Source organism: Erinaceus europaeus, chromosome 17 (genome assembly GCF_950295315.1).
Source record: "Erinaceus europaeus chromosome 17, mEriEur2.1, whole genome shotgun sequence".
NCBI classification, from domain to species: domain Eukaryota; kingdom Metazoa; phylum Chordata; class Mammalia; order Eulipotyphla; family Erinaceidae; genus Erinaceus; species Erinaceus europaeus.
This window is the reverse complement of record NC_080178.1, coordinates 66,542,336-66,564,069: the sequence shown is the minus strand read 5'-3', so window position 1 is coordinate 66,564,069 and position 21,734 is coordinate 66,542,336. Positions and strand designations below refer to the sequence as shown.

General features: G+C 38.4%; 3 protein-coding genes across 3 annotated transcripts; 2 read left to right on the top strand and 1 right to left on the bottom strand.

Annotated features, from left to right (window-relative positions):
- The first annotated feature begins 1,212 nt into the window (after nucleotides 1-1,212).
- Nucleotides 1,213-2,157, top strand: LOC103122880 (olfactory receptor 51I1). The gene has a single exon (XM_007533497.1). The coding sequence runs from the start codon at nucleotides 1,213-1,215 to the stop codon at nucleotides 2,155-2,157; it is 945 nt and encodes a 314-aa protein (XP_007533559.1).
- Nucleotides 2,158-7,402: 5,245 nt separating this feature from the next.
- LOC103122879 (olfactory receptor 51I2-like) lies at nucleotides 7,403-8,350 on the top strand. Its single transcript, XM_007533496.1, has one exon. It carries the CDS (start codon nucleotides 7,403-7,405, stop codon nucleotides 8,348-8,350), a length of 948 nt encoding a protein of 315 aa, XP_007533558.1.
- A 9,049-nt stretch (nucleotides 8,351-17,399) lies between these two features.
- On the bottom strand, nucleotides 17,400-18,347 carry LOC103122878 (olfactory receptor 51Q1-like). Its single transcript, XM_007533495.2, has one exon. It carries the CDS (start codon nucleotides 18,345-18,347, stop codon nucleotides 17,400-17,402), a length of 948 nt encoding a protein of 315 aa, XP_007533557.2.
- Between the last annotated feature and the right edge of the window lie 3,387 nt (nucleotides 18,348-21,734).

Sequence of the window (21,734 nt, the reverse complement as noted above, 5' to 3'; positions counted from 1 at the left end):
TTTTAAGAAGTTTGAGGATTGCAAAAAAGATATTATAAAATGGTAGTTAGAAAGGAAAATGTATGATTTTTAGGAACTAGTAGCCTAGTACATGCTTACTACTTGAAAAAGAGAGGGCAAAGATATGACACAATGAATTGAGGAGATTTTTGGAGGGGACAGCAAGAAGTGAAATCCTAAAGGTTAAAGGCCTGGCCTTAGAGAAGGAGAGGCATCTTTTTTCTTTCAGAAGCCAGTGGAGCAAGAATGGATGAAGTTGGGAATTCATTTAAAATTCAGGTAGTGGTAACTAGTCATTCCCCCCCCAACACAACATCTGCCTTGTTGGTTTTATCTTGTTGCACCTTATAGGACCTATCAAAGGATAGGATTTACCGTGCATTAGAAAAGAGATGTGAAGAGGAGATGAAGCTAAAAAGTCCTAATGGAATGGTAGATCGGAGAAAAGGTGGAGGTAGGAACACTTTTTGTATTGGAATCTGGAGGTCAGGGAAAAAATTACTAGTAACTATAATACAACTGTAAAATCACTGAGGTGAAAAACAAGGCAAGAGACTCTGAGGTCAAAAACAAGGCAAGAGACTTAGGAAGTAGAAGACACTAGTCAGATGGAGAAGAATCAAGATTTGAGATTTTAGAGGTGGAACAATTTGTGGTGATAATCACTTCAGGAATAGCCATGCACTTGGAAGACTGAAGTAAAGTCTAAATAAAGGTGATTGAGTTGCAGTTTTACAGTTGCTGAGGTTTTTTTTTTTTTTTTTTTTTTAATTTAACTTATGCTCCTATCACAGACATGGTTAGCACTTCTTTTACCCTGTCTTTCCTGATTTCTGTTTCCCCAAAGTTACTTTCCCAAAGTCGTGTCTGGTGTGAGATAGTGAAGGGTTACTCTAGTTTCAGGTGAGAAGGAGGGGACTTTGTTTATGCTGTTTTCCATCTTATTATCTTGCAGCATTACAGGGGCCCACCTGATATTCACCCCTTTAGAGGGCTTCTGTACAGTGTAGACAGGGTGATGAGCACTTGGTGATGCCGAAACAACTATAAAATGATTGCTATCCTGAAAGACCTTGTAGTTTCCTGAGGGAATCAGGGACATAGACAAACCCTTTCAATCTCTCTGGCCTTTTGTGTTGGAGACAGGATGTCTGAAAGAAAGTGAAGAACTCCCCCAGCATACCCCCATCTGTATTTCCCCTCCTGCCTGCCATGTTGGACCTCAATGGCACCCCCTTCCAGCCAGCCACACTCCAGCTGACAGGCATTCCTGGGATGCAGACAGGGCAAGGCTGGGTTGCCCTGTTTTTCTGCATTCTCTACCTGATCTCCATCACAGGCAACCTCAGTATCCTTGCTCTGGTGATCCGGGAGTCTGCTCTGCACCAGCCCATGTACTACTTCCTCTCTATGCTCTCTCTCAATGACTTGGGAGTCTCCTTCTCTACCCTGCCCACCGTGCTCGGCACCTTCTGCTTCAACTACCGCCATGTTGGCTTCGATGCCTGCTTAGTTCAGATGTTTTTCATTCACACGTTCTCCTTCATGGAGTCTGGCATCCTGCTGGCCATGAGCTTTGACCGTTTTGTGGCTATCTGTGACCCGCTGCATTATGCCACTGTGCTCACCAATAGACGCATCTTGACCATGGGCCTGGGCATCCTTGCCAAGAGTTTTACCACCCTCTTCCCTTTCCCCTTTCTGGTGAAACGACTGCCTTTCTGCAAGGGGAATGTTCTGCATCACTCATACTGCCTCCATCCAGATCTCATGAAAGTGGCCTGTGGAGATGTCCACGTTAACAACATCTACGGGCTCTTTGTGGTCATTTTCACATACGGCATTGACTCCACATTCATCCTGCTTTCTTATGCACTCATCTTGAGAGCTGTGCTAGCCATTGCATCCCGGGAGCAGAGACTCAAGGCGCTCAACACATGCATGTCACACATCTGTGCAGTGCTGGCCTTTTATGTGCCCATTATTGCGGTCTCCATGATCCATCGATTCTGGAAAAGGGCTCCACCCGCTGTTCATGTTATGATGTCGAATGTGTACCTATTTGTGCCCCCCATGCTCAACCCCATCATCTACAGTGTGAAGACAAAAGAGATCCGCAGAGGAATCCTCAAGGTCTTCAGTAAGTCACAGCGATGAGGGAGATTCTTGCATCTGAGGTAACTCCCTGAGGAAAAGGACCAAGTCTTCTCTCCAAACTTCAAATGCTAAACCAAGAGATGAGCCCAGGATCTTGAAAGCTGTGAATATGGAACTCATAAAGGAACATATGACTCAGTAAAATTGTATAAAGAGGTACTAAAAACTTACTGTGTTGGGGCTGGGCTATCACAAACCTTGTAGTGTGTACATGTTATAAAGCACAAGGACCCAGTTTCAAGCCCCTGATTCCCACCTGCAAGGGATCTGCTTTACAAGCTGCAGGTGCCTATCTTTCTCTCTCCCTCTTTCTCTTACCCTCTCCTCTGTTTCTCTCTATCTATATGCCCAAAATGAGTAAATAAATAAAAATATAAAGAAAATCTGTGTGAAAACCACATGCCAGTTTCTGAGAATGCTGTAATGGTGAGTTAGATATACTGGAAAATAAAGAAATATGGGGCCAGGTGGTGATGCATCTGGGTAAGTACACACAACACAGTGCACAAGGACCCAGGTTCAACCCCCGGGCTCACACCTGCAGGGGGAAAGATTCACAAGTGGTGAAGCAGGGCTGCAGGTCTCTCTCTCTCTCTCTCTCTCTCCCCTCTTCCCCTCCCTTCTGAATTTCTCTTTGTCTCTATCCAATAGTAAATAAATAGACAAATAAATAAAAAATAAATATGCTTATAGGGGAAATGCTTTTTTAAAAATAATTTATTTCTTTATTGGGGAATTAATGTTTTACATTCAACAGTAAATACAATAGTTTGTACATGCATAACATTCCCCAGATTCCCATTTAACAATACAATGCTTTTTTTCTCTCTCTCAAATCAGTTTGTTTGAGAAAGAATGATTTACAGGACAGTTTTCAGATGGATATAATTTCTTATCTCCCTATCATACATATCTGCCTACTATGCACACAGACTCTAACTTAAGTCCTCTGCTACCATTGGGTATGACATTAGGTATCATGTCTAAACCCTCTCCCAGCTCCCTCCTGTCTTTCTCCTCACCCCCACTGGAGTCTTTGACTTTGCTACTAAATGAACTATTTTTAAAAGAGCAGCAATACATTGAAAATTGTGTTTGTGATACCTAGGAATAATGGAAGTCCTTCAGAACAGGTATGCATTACTGCTACCACTCAGAAGGAATGATAGGGAACAATAGGCATGAACATTATTTATGGATATGTACACAAAATCTAAACATGAGAGGCAAACAAAATCCTGGATACTTGGCTATGCATGTGAAACAGAGTACTTATTTGATCTGTGGGAACTAGAATAAAGGTTTTGTATGTGTGTTGTATACATTCATGCAGTAGTTGTGAAGAATGAGAGGAGTTAAAGTACTTGACACAGGGCTGTAAGGAGAAGGGCGGATAAAGTCCTCGATGTAGGTAAGAATATATTTTTTTCTTTGTTGGGGAGATTAATAGTTTACAATCAACAGTAAAATAAAGTAGTTTGTACATGTGCAACATTTATCAATTTTACACTTAACAATTCAACTCCCTCTAGGTAAGTATTTTGACAACAAATTTTTGACCTTTATTAGCACTAGTGTATTTATTTTATTTTATTTTATTTTTTACCAGAGCACTGCTCAACTCTGGCTTATGGTGGTGCAGGAGATTGAACCTGGGATTCTGGAGCCTCAGGCATGAGAGTCTCTTTGTATAACCATTGTGCTATCAACTCCTGCCCAAACTATTGTATTCTAATGAACAATAATAGTAGTCTACCTCGTAGCTTCTTAGAAAACCGGAATCTTAAATCCTACACAAGACAATGCTCCACCACTGATCAGATGCATAAAATAATAACATGATTCATAAATAACAAGAGTTTGAAAAAGTGGTATGCAAAAATCTGATTTTCAGTATCAACAGATGACTTGGAAACTTAGTAGGAATGTTATCAGGCCCTCCATCAGATTTCCTGAACCAGAAATTTTAGGGGGAGAGATTCAGCTGTACCCATATGTGGCATACACGATAAGAGCGATAAACTTCCTAGAAATGTCATACATCAGAAAGGATAATAACAACAAATGCTGGAGAGGTTGTGGGGAAAAAGGAACACTCCTGCACTGTTGGTGGGACTGTAAATTGGTCCAACCCCTGTGGAGGGCAGTCTGGTGAATCCTCAGAAGACTAGAAGTGGACCAACCCAATGACCTTGCAATTTCTCTCTTGGGGATATAGCCTAAGAAACCAAACATACTCATCCAAAAAGATCTGTGTATACCCAGAACAACTTTTAATAGCCTAGACACGCAACATAGGTATCCAACACATGAGTAGTTAAGAAAGTGGTGGTATATATACACAATGAATTCACCTTCTTCTTGGGTAGAGCTTGAAGGAATCGTGTTAAGTGAGATAAGCCAAAAAAAAAAAAAGGCAGGATGAATATGGGATAATCTCACTCATGGACAGAAGTTGAGAACCAAGAACAAAAGGGATCATTTCATTCACATGTGGAATTTAGAGAACAGATAGACATAACACACACACAGAACTTGCATAACATATGCACATGGAAGCAAACCAACTGCTTCTAGGACTTTGTGAGAACTACTCTGGTTATATTTGGGAAGTGGTGGTGAGTGTGGTGTGGAGCTACACATTGTATAATCTTATAGCCCACTGTTAATCACTGAGAAAAAATGTTCCAATGAAAAGGAAAACGTTGTTTATGTTTATATTTTGTTTACATGTTAGCATTTTCCATTCCAATAGTAGTTAAAGAAGGTAAGGAATTGTCCCCAAAGCATTTTCACTCTACTTGAAACTGAATTAAGGAAGAAATAAGGTAACAGTCAGTGTGAAAACCACATATTTGAGGGGGTTACATTTTTTGCACGTCTGAAATTGGGGTCTGGAGAAGATGTTAAGATAAATAATAAAGGAATTATATGTAGTACAATCATGCCCCAAATGCCACTGGTTTTCTTGTGAATCACTGCCTCTATAGATAGGTCATAATTCTTTTTACAGGTCAGGTTGCAAGTTAAAGGGATGCAAATCCTCTATAGTCTTAAAACCAGTTAAGAACAAAGCAAGAACTCCAACTCATATCTTTGTGGCTTTGATCACCATGGTCTTTCAGTAACCTGTGATCACTTTCCTAGGGAAGATTATGATCTTGGTGGAGGATTATAGGAATATCTTGGGAACAATAGAGTGAATGAAAGAAGCCATGGTCATATCAGCCTTGCTTAAACCTGGGGGCTAATTTGCTCTTCAGGCTTGTATCTGTGAACTGTTGAGTTCTGATATTTGCCCATTGGGTTGTAAGCTTTAGTTTACAACCTAAATGCCTAATACCAAGATTTTAAGTCCAGAAGTTAGAAATTTATATTCTGATTCTGGATTAAGAATCTTGTTTTGAGACTGGATGCTTGAATAGGAAGGGTTACTATAAAGTAATTTGTCTTCATTATCGACTTCATTACAAGGAAGGAGTTGGACTTTCATTTCTTTGGGGAGAGAGGAGACTCTCCAGGGGAAGTGTTTCTTCTGTCCTTTTTGTCCCCAGGGTTAGATAATCATCTTTCTTTCCCCATTGCCAGTACAGCTCCTCACATAGACATGTAAGACCCCAGAGATCCTGACTTCCGAGAACCCTGACTCAAAAACATAAATTCATTTCCTTTCCTGGTTAATGTCTACATGAGAGCCCTTCTGAAGCTCTTGTGAGCACTGTCCTTCTATCTTTCAGTTCAGCTGCCAGCCTACAAATCTATCACAGGTGAACTGGAATCTAGTTATGTCTTCTTAACAGGTGCACAGAAATGTGTGTGTGTCTGTGATCCTTAGTGTTTGTCATTATCCTCTGTGTTTGAGTGAGTCTTTGTTGGCATTTGTGTGTGTTGGCATTATCCCATGCTACGTTTGGCATATTGTCAGAGCTAAAATTCAATTTCTCCTTATGAAACCATCTTAGACTGAAGTACATTTTCACTTATATAGTGAAAAGAACACATCAGTGCGAAGTGAAAAAGGTCTGTGGATCCAAGTGATAACCTGAACTCTGCAGAAACTTTTTAATATATAGTACATAACTCAGTATTCCTTTGTGGGCCTTCGTGTCTTCCTAAGGATAAAATGATGTATACTTATTTAATGTTTCATGTCCTACACAACATCTATTTACCAATATTTACTTCTCTCTCTCTCTCCTTCTCTCTTTTTGATTCCAAAGTTATTGTTGGTATTTGGTGCCTGCACTATGAATCCACTGCTCCTGGTGGCCATTTTTGACCATTTAAAAAAAAATTGGGTAGGACAGAGAGGAACTGGGAGAGCAGGGGAGATAGAGAGGGAGAGAGAAAGATAGACACCTGCAACCCTGCTTCACCACTTAAGAAACATCCTCCCTGTAGGCAGAGCATCTGGGGCTCAAACCCAGGTCCTTTTGTGCTTAAACAGATGCACCATCGCCTAGTCCCCTACCTCTATTTTTTAAAATTTTCATTTATTTAACTTATTCATTAGTGGGTAGAGACAGTAGGAGATGAGAAGGAAGTGGGGAGATAGAGAAAAAAGAACAAAGAGACATCTGTAGCCTTGCCTCACCACTTGTGAAGCTTCTCCCTTGCAGGTGGGGACCAGGGGATTTGAACTCGAGTCCTTGCTTATTTTTTAATTTATTTATTGCCATAAAGTTTTGAAGTTCGGTGCCTGCACAACAAATTCACTGCTCCCAGCATCCATTTATCATTTTTTGATAGAAACTGTCAGGCAGCCCGGCAAGCATCTCCCAGCTAGCGTTGCCCGGCAAGAAATAGAGAAACTAAGAGGGGGAGGAGGAATAGAGAAAGAGAGAGAGGGAGAGGGAGAGGGAGAGGGAGAGGGAGAGGGAGAGGGAGAGGGAGAGGGAGAGGGAGAGGGAGAGGGAGAGACATGCAGCACCGTATCTCTACTCATAAACTCCCCCCCCCCCATGCAGGTGGGGGTTGGGGATCTTACACATGATAATGTGTGTGCAACTTCCTGGTCCTCCCCCACCCTTTTAAAAAACTTTTATAACAACTGTATGTTGTAGCCCAGGTATATTTTTAGCTCTAGTTTACAGATAAATACACTGAAACTTGAAAATTTAAGCTACCTGCTCAAAAATCCCTGCCTCTGAGTTGGGCTATCAAAGCTGAAATCCCTCTAGGAGGGAGCTAAATTCTTCCTTTTTTTTCTAACCAGCAGGTGAACACTGCTCTTTATTGTGGTGACATGGGAGCAGAGAGCAACAAAAGTCTACACTTGTTATCTGTCTTCCTTACTGGCATCCCAGGACTGGAGGCTGAGCATGGCTGGCTGTCTATCCCTTTCTTCACCATGTACCTTGTGGCCATTGTGGGCAACAGCCTGATCATGGCGGCAGTTCAGAAAGACACTGCTCTACACGAGCCCATGTATTTATTCCTTTCCATGCTGGCTATCACTGAGGTAGGTGTCTCTGTGTCTACACTGCCCACTGTCATGGGCATTCTTTGGTTCGATGCTAGCCAGATTAATTTTGATGGCTGCCTGGCTCAGATGTTTTTCATTCACACCTTCTCCTGCATGGAGTCGGGAGTCCTGCTGGCCATGAGTTACGATCGCTTTGTCGCCATCTACAACCCACTGCGCTATACAGCCATCCTGACTTTGCCACGAATCACCTCCATGGGCCTGGGCATTACACTGAAGAGTGTAATCCTCATGGCCCCACTTCCAATCCTTTTGAAACAACTTCCTTATTGCCATGTTAATGTCCTCTCCCACTCCTACTGCCTCCACTCAGACCTGATCCAGCTGCCTTGCGCTGATACGAAACTCAACAGCATCTTGGGCTTGTCCATTGTCCTGGCAACTTTTGGGTTGGACTCACTGCTCATTGTAGTCTCTTATGTGTTGATTCTTTACACAGTGCTGGGCATTGCTTCTGGGGAAGGACGGAGGAAGGCCCTCAATACTTGTGTGTCACATATCTGTGCGGTGCTTGTGTACTACGTACCTATGATTGGTGTGTCTGTGATGCATCGTGCTGCCAAACATGCCTCACCCCTCGTGCATACACTTATGTCTAGCATCTACCTTTTTGTGCCTCCTGTGCTCAACCCCATCATCTATAGTGTTAAGACTAAGCCAATCCGACAGGGAATTGTTACCTTGTTCTGTAAAAAGGAATTGCTCTGAGCCACCCCAACAGATCAGGGGCTTGCAGTTAGTCTATAGACTCTGATAATGTTTATCTCAAGGGAAAAGCTCTATAGAAGACATTTTAAGGCAAAATAAGAATGAAGAATTCAAGTATTGCCACAGGTTTGGATCTGGACCGCAACAGCAGCAGTTCCTAGCCTCCTCATCTTATATCTAATCAGTGCGTGAATGTCTTGGTTTTATTTGTCCAACAACTTGAGTACAGAGAATATAAATTTCCCTTTTTTCTTTCTCCTTTGAGATTACAAACACATGAAACAATCTAAAATCTTATAGTCTTGTAAATCATTATTAAATCACTAATATATACATATATATTTACCAGAGCACAGCTCAGCTCTGGCCTATGGTAGTATGGGGGATTGAACTTGGGACCTGGGAAACTCAGGCATAAGAGTATGTTTATGTAACCATTACACTATCTTCCCTGCCCTTTGGAAAAAAAGATATTTTAAAGTAAAAAAAAAAAAAAAGAGTAAAGGTTTTAGGGCCAGAGAGTATCATAGTGATTATGAAAAAGATTTTCATGTTTGAGACTTTGAGGCTCCAGTTTCAGTCCCCATGCTTGGTACCAGCATAAACCAGAGCTGTGCAGTGCTCTGGTTAAAAAACAAAAAAAAGTGAATGTTTGAAACTTAATGTTATTTGAATTTATACAAAGCATATTTTTGTTTCGGTGATTTAGAGATAAAAGGCCTCTGATCCCCCAATAAAGGAATAATTTTCTAGGAATTTAGTTATAGTAAGATTAACATATTTATTGTGTGCCCTCCATAGTCATAGTTTACAATTATTTTCTTTGTCTTGATAACAAATACTACTTCCTTTTCCTCTAAAATATCATTTTAGAGCAAAAAAATTAGATGTAAAATCTGTCTACGAAACAAGCTCTTGTTATGTAAGAAACCGGACTATTTCCTGAACCCAACATTCAATTGTCTCTATCCTTAGAATTTATGTCCCTAGTGACTATGAAAATGAGAAACAGCTGACTAACTGCTCTCTAATTAGGTACAAAGTACAACACACACAAAACAGAGTTCAGATAAGAATTCTAGCAAAATAATAAGTCACGCTTTGGTGGAATCTTAAATCTTATTTTCAGATAAATATCCACTACCAGAAAAGCTAATGGGTCTAGATGTACTGTATTGGGATATTTCTGTTTTGCTTTGCTTAGCCTTTAGTAATATCATCATACAATGTGTTGTGTTATCTTTTTTATCATTTTATTGGAGAAGAGAGTTGTCTACACAACAGTTACTGAAAATGACTATAATTTGTCATCTACCTGTACTAGGTATCTGCAGAACCTTCTCAGCCCCAACTTAGGTTCTTTCTCGCCATCCTCCACCAGGACCTCAACACCTGTTGCCTGAACCCACCACTCTTTCTCACTTTCTCTAACTTGCTTCTGCCTATGTATATCGATTTTACAGGAAATCTTTGGTCAAATGTCATCGTCCTGGTTTTTAAACATCATAGTTCTTGTTGTGATGGTGCCTAGTAACTGGCTTCAGGTTTTCAGTCTCTTTTACTTCAGGAACCCAAGAAGCAATGAAACTGATTTCACTACCATATGCTATTCTCCTTGATCTCATCAAGCTCATTATCGTCAGCCTTACCAAGTAACTAACGCTTCTGTCTGAAGTACTCAAAGTTGGTAGACAATGGCTACCGGTTGTTATGTGTTCTCTAAAATAACCAATAATAAATACAGCTATGTACTTTTGGGTGTGCTTTCAGGTTGGCATTTAAATTTTTTGTCAGAAATTTATTTATATAGCTGTTGAGTATGCATTTAAGGGCATATTATAAATATGTATAATTAAGCTAAAATGAATTGTTTTATAACACACTCAAAAATGTTCATTGAAATTTAAATACCAATGTTTTGATACATAACATTATTAATTTAGAAGTTCATGAACAAATTCCTTAACATTTGGATGTTTTATTTCAGATCATTTTTTTTACTGAGTATTACTCAAATTTTTTTTTCACTTCCACCATCTGATTTTAACTATTATTTTGAAGCTATTTTATGACTATTTGATCATATACTACCTGTAGCATGAATATGTATATTTATAATATATATTTAAAAATTGGTGACTCATAAAACATTATTTAAAAATGTACTCTGTGGGAGTGGCAGTAGCTCAGTGGGTCAAGCACAAGGACGAGCTTAAGGATCCCGGTTCGAGCCCCTGGCTCCCCACCTGCAGGGGAGTCACCTCACAGGCTGTGAAGCAGGTCTGCAGGTGTCTGTCTTTCTCTCCCCCTCTCTGTCTTCCCCTCCTCTCTCCATTTCTCTCTGTTCTATCTAACAATGACGACATCAGTAACAACAATAACAACTACAACAATAAAACAACAAGGGCAACAAAAGAGAAAATAATTTTTAAAAATATTTTTTAAAAAAGAACTTTGTATTGAGTTTTTCCAATATTATTAGTACGTGATGAGGTAATATAAACTTTGGAGTAATATAAACTTTGATGTATTACATTTTTATTAGAAATATATCTTAATGAGGTAAACAGGTATGTTCTTGGATTTGAAAATGAGTATTATTTATTAATAGAAGAAGACACAGTTCAACAACATTTCTATTCCTTTTTACTTTCTTCCTTTTCTGTGAATGCTAGTACTGACAAGTTTGATCACATAATTAGAAAGTTTTGTGGCTATTTTATAACAGTTAAACTAAATTTTTAAATTAAATGACACAAAACACATGATAGTCTGTTATCACAAACATTTTAATTACTAAATAAATCAATCCATTGAATAGCTCTTTATTATTTTTTGAAATCAATACCATTAATCTTACACTGTAACATAGCCATTGATATCTTTCATACCATCAACATCTTTGCCAAAGTCCCAGCAGTTCCTTTTGATCACATAATTAGAAAGTTTTGTGGCTATTTTATAACAGTTAAACTAAATTTTTAAATTAAATGACACAAAACACATGATAGTCTGTTATCACAAACATTTTAATTACTAAATAAATTAATCCATTGAATAGCTCTTTATTATTTTTTGAAATCAATACCATTAATCTTACACTGTAACATAGCCATTGATATCTTTCATACCATCAACATCTTTGCCAAAGTCCCAGCAGTTTTTGAATTTTTAAAAAAAATCTGTGTTATTGTGTGAAGATAGAGTGAGAGAAATGAGGTTGCGAAGAGCAAGACAAATTGTGGAATATACACAACAGTGAAACTGAATGAATTATTTGTCAAAGCAATTAAAACAAAGAGAGTCTAAGGACATTGATATCTAAACTTAATTTCTTTAAGACTATTTGTATTCAGATGCTTGGAGGGATACTTTATTTTTCATCCAGGGAATCATGGTCAGTTTAAAAACTGCTGCGTTAAATGCCTGCTAATGACAAGTTGTATTAAGTCAGCTATTGTCATAGAAAAGCCCAAGTCAAATCTCACCATTAAATATCAAGATAAATGATTTTTTTTTTTTTTACAGAGTAGTGCCTAATACTCATGAATTCATATGGCTGTCTTTCACTGAAAATACGGCTAGCTAGTGCCTTTGTTTAAGTTGTATTTTTGGGCAAGTGTTATATGTGGAGATCAGATAGAAAATATTTTTTATTGTTAGATGCAGCGTGGATAATAAACATAAAAATTTAAGAATGGAAGTTGCAATGATTTCATAGTGCAGGTCTAATATTCCCTTTGGGGTTTAAAATGGTTTCAGAAGATGTACAGAACATATAATACATAGATATAAAACATGTATAAAGCATGAGAATTTATAAGCAGACGATGAATATGTGATCAAAACTCATTGTGCATTCATTCTAACTTTGTTTTTTAAAAACTAACTTGTGGAGATATGATTGCTTAGAAGCACTATTCAGAAATTTAGAGATTATTATTGATAGATATATTTTCAGGAATTTAAAGCTTAGAAAAACCTAAACTTGCTCAGGCATACACACACAGTGCTGATGATACAATGATTTGATTCTAGCTACCAGGACAACAGAAAAGAGAATATACAAATAGATATCAGGTTAGGGATTCATAATGGCCTGATAGTGACTAAAAAGTCATCGTTAAAGGATGCCAGTCTCTCGCCCTTATTCAGCTTTTGCAGTCCTTGCTTTGCTAAGGCTAGCTTTGGAGTGAGTGAGAGAACTGTAATAGGAAGTAGGTGAGGAGGGTATCTAAGTCTAAGATTAGTATCATTTTTCTTGACATTACTCTAACATGGAATGATAGGCTACTAACTATGGTACAGATCAATATTTCCTTTTACCTTTATTCATATTATTTACCTGTTTCCAAAATGAAATAGGTCAGGAACTTTTTCTTCCATTTTAAAAAAAATTTTTATTTATAAAAAAGAAACAGAATAAGAGGGGTACAACTCCACACAATTCTCACCTCCAGAACTCCGTATCCCATCCCCTCCCCTGATAGCTTTCTTATTCTTTTTAAAAAATACTTATTTATTTATTTATTCCCTTTTTGTTGCCCTTGTTGGCTTTTATTGTTGTAGATATTATTATTGATGTCATTGTTATTGGATAGGACAGAGAGAAATGGAGGAGGGGAAGACAGAGAGGGGGAGAAAAAGATAGACACCTGCAGACCTGCTTCCCCACCTGCGAAGCGAGTCCCCTGCAGGTCGGGAGCCCGGGACTTGAACCGGGATCCCTACGTCAGTCAGTCCTTGCGCTTGGTGCCATGTGCGCTTAACCCACTGTGCTACAGCCCGACTCACAGCTTTTTTTATTATTTATCCCTCTGGGAGTATGGACCCAGGGTCATTATGGGGTGCAGAATGTGGAAGGTCTGGCTTCTGTAATTGCTTCCTCGCTGAACATGGACGTTGACATGTCAATCCATACTCCCAGTCGGGCTCTGGGGAAGCTGGACGCCAGGACACACTGGTGGGGGTTATATGCCCAGGGAAGTCTGGTTGGCATCATGTTAGCATCTGGAACCTGGTGGCTGAAAAAAGAGTGAACATCTAAAGCCAAACAAATTGTTGACTAATCATGAACCTAAAGGCTGGAATAGTTCAGATGATGAGTTGGCGGGCAGTCTCTAGAATTTTCTATGTTTTATTATATCATCAGCAAAAAGTGATAGTTTTCTTTTCTCCATTTTGAATACATTTCCTGTCTTTTTACTGTCTAATTTCTGTGAATATGACTTTCAACACTAATTGAATTACTTACTTTGTTTGCAAAATGTATTGTTATCCTTATTGGATAACTTATTGGCTAACCAACTAAAATGTGGAATGTCTTCTCATCACATCAGTTGTTTTATACATATATGTACAAAAATATATATTATATATTGTTATATAACATATATAACAAAATATATATTATATATATATATTTTGCCTCAGGGTTATTGCTGGGGCTCAGTGACTACACTGTGAATCCACTGCACCTGAGGTCATTTTTTTCCCTTTTGTTACCCTTCTTTATTGTTGTCATTATTTTTTGTTGTTATTGTTGTTGTCGTTACTGGATTAGACAGAGAGAAATCGAGAGAGGAGGGGAAGATAAAAGGAGGAAAGATAGACACCAGCAGACCTGTTTCACCTCTTGTGAAGTGACCCCCCTGCAAATGGGGAACCGGGGGCTTGAACAGGAATTTTATGCAGGTCCTTGTGCCTCACGCCATGTACACTTAACCTGCAGCGCTACCGCCGGCTCCAATTGTTATCTTTTTTGTTAGTGATTGTAATCATCCTCCTAGCTCTGAGGTGATAGCTCGTTGTTGTTTTTCATTTGCGTTAATATAATAATAAGAGATGAACACAATAAAGTTTGAACATTTTATTTATTTACTTATTTATTTTATACCAGAGCACTGAGCAACTCTGGCTTATTGTGGTTCCACCCGGCCCAAGTTGGAACATATTACATGTGCCTATTGGCTATTAGTATGTATTATTTGGAGACATGCGTATTCATATCTTGTTTCTTTTTTAAAACCAGTTTTTTTTTTAGTTGTTATATGAATTCTTTATATATTGGGCTGTCAGAAAAACTCATGGTGAATTTTTGCATAAAAAATGTTTTGACTTTTCCAACAACCCAATATATTGGATGTCAACCCTTTGTAAGATTGGTTATTTGAAAAGATCTTCTCCCACTAAGTAGGTTGCCTTTATCTGTAGATAATGGTTTCTTTCCCTAGGCAGATGATTTTTTCCTTTTATATATTCCATTTATTTTTACTTTTTTTTCACTGCCTTTTAGTTAAATCTTCAAAGGCACTTCTAAGTTCATGTAAAAATTAACGAACCCAGATGGTATTGTGCTAAGTAAAATAAGTTAGGATAAGAGAAAAACTATTTCATTTCACTACTATGTGAAAGATAAAGAAACAAAAACAGATTAACACATGAAAACAAAATAATGCTGACAAAAGGGAGAGGGGTTAAGGGGTGGGTGAACCTGGTTTCAGTGGTCAACTTCAGCATGAAGTATGGACATCAGAATTTTGTGTCAAACACAATTTATATACAGATATTGATTTATAATGCTATCCATTTGAAACTGACATATTTGCTGTAAGCCGATGACACTGCAATGGCAGTTTTAAATGATAATATTTTTTAGGTGAGTTAAAATGATAATGAGAGCTACAAATAAACTGTGTTGCATGAGTTTTTATTTATTATTTATTATTTGCATATAATGTTGACTGGGCATCCCTACTGGCCCACCGATACATATATGGAAAAGAAAATATTATACAACAGGATTAGTAAAAGGAAGGAAGTAGAACTTAGTAAGAAAAATATCTTCAATATAAATTGTGGAGGTTCTTTAATGGCATCAGCAGTCTTTTCTCACATTCACCATTATTTCTCTCCCTTTGATACTGCCTAGTTAGATTAAAATGATTCCCTTCCCTTAACTTTATGCTTCCTTATCAAACGCATTCCTACAGCTAGAGGTAATTATGATTAGTGAAGTAAGAGAGTGAAAGACAACTACCAGGTGATTTCAATCATAAATGAAATCAAGAAAAAACTAGTAGCAAAAAAACTAGTAGCAAATCAACTCTAAGGCCTTGGGGAAACTACAGTGGGTGGTGGTAGTGATGTTGAACTATACCTCTGTCATTTTATAATCTTGTAAATTATTACTAAAAGTAATTTAAAATGTTCAGTATTCCTACAATCACAAGGTAATTAGTATGTGCTTTCTATTATTATTCATTAAGACCACTTTTCAGAAATAAAAATGTGTACATGTAAGAGACAAAAATAAACACAGTAGCTGTTGGGAACATGTGTGAGCCTGATAGAGCTTAGGGAGAACCACCCCCATCTTTGGATGGAGGTCTGAGAAGATAACCTCTTGGTAAGTCTCTCTCAACCGAGGTGAGCATAAGGGGGGAAACTCAGACTTGCTTCTTTCCTTCTTGACTCTCAGGCCCACAGATACCCCAGTACTTCCCTCCATTAACCACAGGCCACATGGCCGCAGATTCACTCATTCAAAGTCACCTTCTGATCACAGAAGAACACACCTTATCACACACTTCATCACACACCTCAGACCCCAGACAAGAGAAATGCTAAACTATATGGCCTTTTGATATCCATCTTCTCTCTGTCTCACCCTACGGGTTTAACCCCTATGCTTCTCTCAAATACCTTTGGATAATTAAGTTGCTTGTGTTATGGAAAATAACTGTCTTGTATCTCATCAATTCCTGTCATACCAACCCCCTACCTCAGGGGCATGCTGACTGTTAAGAAACCTGTAATTTCTGTCATATTGCAACAATAATTACCTCCATTGCTTTTCTATTTAAATCATGTCAATTTTGCTAATAAACGGACTCTAGGATTCTGGGACTCAAGGACTCAGATTCTAGATTCATGCTAAGAGTCCCCTGGTGTCTTTTACTTCGTGTCACCCCTGTCGTGAGCGAGAAAGAACCAGCCCGTTACCTTTCCCCTGGAGGCCACCCTGCCGGAGAAGGAGAGAGACACCCCGAAAAGTAGCTTCACATTTGAATGATTTTTATGACCTTAATTATCAATTAATACATATGATTACAAATCAAGGATATGGATAAGAGCTTTGCTATAATTAGCTTAGAAACAAATATAGTTTAAAACAACTATTAGTTGTTTCTGTACATGCAGACTTATTACTCAAAGCCTTTTCATGCTTATCTTAAGAAGGTTTCTGTCATACAGCTTGTACATTTTTTAAGAATTTCCATCTACTAAATCATGTGCTTTGAGTTTGAATTAACTTTGCATTGAAAGTTAGTTCAGCAGTTTCTCAAGCTTGTCTCAGCAACTGTCACTTTCAGTTTTGATGCTTGTTCTTAACTTTTCATAATTTTTTTTTCCAGGAAACATAACATTTACAATCATCTTTCTTTCTTCAACTAGATTCCCTAGGTATTTATTGTAATTATTTTATTTTTAAGGCTCTCTGTCCTTACAACACATTAAATTTACAGGAGCATCCATATTAAAATAATAGATGATATTTGTTTTCAGAATTATTTATAAGAGCAGAAATAACTTGTAATTTTAATGGCCATGTTCAGAAAGTTAACTGTAGTTAAAATTCATAAAGCAGAACACATAATTCACCATATATTTAATAAGGATAGTATGAAAAAGGCAGAAAGTTGACTATATTTTGAATTATAAATTTTCTCAAAGTCATAAAGTTAGTAAAGAGTAGATTTAAAAATTTTTTAATTTATTTTATTTTTGAGAGAGATGCAGAAAGAGACAGACACACAGAGAGAAACACCAGAGCAGGGAATTGAATCTAGAATTTAAGGAGTAGATTTTTAAATGCTACCTTTTATAAATGTCTAGTTAAGGCAAAGTGATCTCACATTATTTAAATTGTCTTAAAGATCACCTATTCCTTCTGTCTTCAGTGCTACTTACAAGACCGATGGTAGTGATCTTTGTTCTTATTGTCATATTATTAAGTATAAATTGCTCTTGTGACTATAATTCCAACTCAGCGTACTTTTCTCTGGAAGAAAATGTGGGAGATTCCCTGGCGAATCTGCTTAGTCTTTACACTGTAGATGATGGGGTTCATCACAGGAGGTGCCAACACATAGACATTGGCCATGATCACATGGAGCAGTGGAGAGGCATGCTTGGCAAACCTGTGAGTCATAGACACTCCAACCATAGGAACATAAAGGACCAGAACAGCCAGAATGTGTGATAGACAGTTGTTGAGGGCTCTGAGTCGCTCAGTCCAGGTGGCTGTGCCCATGATGCTCTTCAGAATGAGTGTGTAGGACAGCACAATGAGCAGAGGGTCCAGCACAATAATGAGTAAAACCAGAGCAAATCCATACCAGCTGTTGACCCGGATGTCAGCACAGACTAGGCGAATCATATCCTGGTGGAGGCAGTAGGAGTGAGAGAGAAGGTGGGAACGGCAGAAGGGCAGACGCTTGAGTAGAAAGAGAGAAGGAAGAACAGCCAGGACACATCTGCAGATGATGGCTATTCCAATCCTACCAATGACCTCATTATTGAGGATGTTGGCATAATGGAGGGGGCGGCAGATGGCCACGTAGCGGTCAAAGGACATGGCCAGCAAAACAGAGGATTCCATAAAGGAGAAGGTATGCATGAAAAATAACTGCACAAAGCACGCTTCAAAATGAATAGCCTGGCTATTGAACCAGAGGAGCTGCATGACCGTGGGCAGGGTGGTGAGGGTGAGACCCAGGTCAGTCAGGGCCAGCATGGAGAGAAACAGGTACATGGGCTGGTGGAGGGAGGGCTCTTTGCGGATGACAGTTAGAATGGTGGTGTTTCCCACAATGGAGATGGTGTAGAAGCAGCAGAAGGGGATGGAGATCCAGAGGTGGAAAGCCTCAAACCCAGGGATGCCCATGAGGATAAAGTAGAAGGGATTTTGTGTTGTGTTAGTCTCCTTGAACATGCTCCTTGATTTCATCTCTATTTCAGTGTCTTCAATCAATAAGAACCAGATATACTACAACTATTTGCTTCCTTTTTCTAGAATCTCAAAACTCTATCAAAAACAAAGGTTAATAATATTGAGTGTAGTTAATAGATGTTTCCAGAATGTCATGGTTGATATTGTTTATACTGTTTTGTAAAAATTAATTTATAGAAACTCAAAGCACAATAATATATGGAGAGTCTTTTATCCTTATTATTACTTTACTTCCCCCCATTCAAATTCAGGTCTAGCATCTTGAAGTCTGCATTTCTTTCAATCTTTGTGGTGTAGTTTGCAACATTACTTATATTGAATGTCTCAGTGAAAATATAAAGATTAACTGAGTCTTTCATTTCACTTCACATCTCCAACATCACCTTTTAAATCTGCACTTGAATTTTACAACAATATTCTCACCTGTTACTCTTAATTAAATCCTTTACAAACTCTTTATCTATTACTGCTTGACTATAATTTCTGTGGGTTTATTCATTTTATGAGAGAGAGAGAGAGAGAGAGAGAGAGAGAGAATCACCTGAGTACTACTAGGCTCTGGTTTATGATAGTTCTGGGGATTGAATCTGGGGCCTCTGGGGCCTGGAGTATGCAAATTGGATGTTGCAAAAATATTGAGCTTTCTCCCTGGCCCTCTTCTACCTATTTTTCATAGCATGCTAGTGTCTTTATCCCTGGAAACTAGTCATTGTCTTTATATTCTCATCAGGTGATGACATTACTTGAATTGTTTTTATGCCAAATCAAAGTAACAAACAAAGAAAAGTGCTGTGTGGATACGCGAGTATGAGAACAGAGACCAAATAAGGAAAGTCACATTTTTATAATTTCTATGTTTAGACACTATTCTTTGCACATTGTCCATATTAATTATTCCCCAGCCTCCCTCCCTCTCTCTCTCTCTCTCTGCCTCTAGGGTTATCGCTGGTGCTTGCTGGCTGCACTATTAATCCACCGCTCCTGTGGCCATTTTTTAAATTTATTTTTTTGGATAGGACAGAGAAATTGAGAGAGGAGGGAAAGATAGATAGGGGGAGAGAAAGATAGACACCTGCAGACCTGCTTCACTGCTTTTAAAGCAACCCCCCTGCAGGTGGGGAACAGGGTGTTCAATGTGCACTTAACCTGGGGAGTGGCCACCCAGCCCCCATCTCTTACATTTTCTGACATTGACCAACAACCTTCCTTCTTTCCTCTGATCATTCAGAGGAAAGACTTACCTGCGTTTCTTTCTTATTGATGGTGCTGTTTTCAGTATTGGAGACGTGTTTTCTCTGCTTAACTCACAGAAGAGGCATGTTATAGACTGTTGTAAATCTCTAGGCTGGAATGTGGGGGAGTATAGCAGAACCCTCAGGGATATATTAAGAAGTTTCTGGAGAACTGGTGACCCAAAGGGAAACCAGAATGTCAGCTTTGTTTTTGAGAGCACTTGGTGTCTATCTCTAATGCTCCCACAGAGCATAATATCAGTAAATCACACTCAAGTACTATTATCGCAGCTTTTTGAATGTGAATTAAACTAAATTTTTATACTTAGAGTGTACAGCCTGAGTTTTCTAGAAACTTTATACAATGCTCACTTCTGAAATTTGGAGCAGAATTACAGAGGCCTGAAAAGCCTCAGGTAAAATAAACCTTATACACTCACTTCCACTAATATTTACATGAATATACTCAGATTTTTTAACATTTATAAAATAAAGAAGTAGTGTAAGCGATATTGATTTTGAACTTAGGACAGGAAATTGTTGTTTATTTGGTGATTCATTCAACGTCACAAAAGACTAAATTCCAATGAGATGATTCAGTTATCTATCAACCACTTATAAAAATAGAGAAACAGTATAATCATTCATCTTTCATTGTGTTGGCTCTAAACTAATTAAATACAGACAGGGACCTCGAGGGAAAAGATGAGTTAATATGAGCATAAATCCATACATGAGTCCATTGTCCAGTACCACAGAAAGCCAAACATCGGTCATTCTATTTTTTGTGTATGAGACTGGAAAGGTTATTTTTAATTTCTTTACTATTTTAATTTTTAAATTGTGATTAATAGTGCTTTACAAGAGTGTAAGATTACAGAATATATTTACACACTGCACCTCCCACCAAAGAGAGTTCTGTGCCCCCATTCTAACTGAGAAGTCTCTTTATTGCAGTCCATAGTGCACTGAGGACAGGGGCTATGGTTAAATTTACCTCCCCATCGCTTTGTTTTGGGGGATATTTATATAGAGAAGGAGAGTTTGCCTATTTCTTGAAAAACACGAGGTATTTTTTTCAGGACAAAGTGTATGGGACCTTGAGGAATAAAAGGAGATATATTCAGGAAAAGCAGTATGGGAACCTTGTGGTCCTCAGGTCATTTGACATTGGTGATGATGGTGTTTTTTGTTCATTTATACCTGAAACATAGTTTATAGCATGTAGCCTGCTTCTGCCAAGCATTTACTGCAAATCGGAATGTGAAAGAGGATAGGGGAAGGGGGCCTGGAGGTAGCACAGTGGATTAAGCGCACATGGCATAAAGCTCAAGGACCTGCCTAAGAATCATAAGCTGGAAGTCCCCAGCTCCCCACCAGCAGGGGGCTCGCTTCACAGGTGATGAAACAGGTCTGCAGATATCTGTCTTTCTCTTCCCCTCCTCTCTCCATTTCTCTCTGTCCTATCCAACAACAACGACAGCAATAACAACAATAGCGAACAGCGATAAGCAACAAGGGCAACAAAAGGGAAAAAAATGGTCTCCAGGAGCAGTGGATTCATAGTGCAGGCACCAAGCCCCAGAAATAGCCCCAGAGACCAAAAAAAAAAAAAAAAAAAAAAAAAAAAGATAGGGGAAACCATCAAGCAAATCTAGGAAAAAGAAAAAATAAATAAAACAAATGAAGATAAAATAGAGTTATAGGATGCTATAAAGAGAAATGCCATTCATATTATAAGGGAACCTTAATAAAAGAAGAGAAAGAAAGGAAGGACATATATTCAGTCATAGGGGGCAGGCAAAATAAAGAAAAAAGAAAATTTCTATTTAGACAAACGTTAGGAATTGGACTTCAGAACTAAGGTCACCAAAGAGGATCATAGTGGGGGAAGACTGGATTACAACACTGGGTAGATTCCAGTGGACTTTGGTGGAGAGATATTGGTATTTTGGTAGTGGTTGTGTGTAGAAATATATTTTGAAGAGGTGTGAAATTATAAGTCTAATACATTTATGGTCTTGTAAACCAAGGTTACATCAAAAGATAAATTAAAAAATATTGAAAAGAAAAAAACTTTCAGAATGCTCAATTCCATTATCTATGGATCACTTTATTAGAGGGGAAAATTGATTTA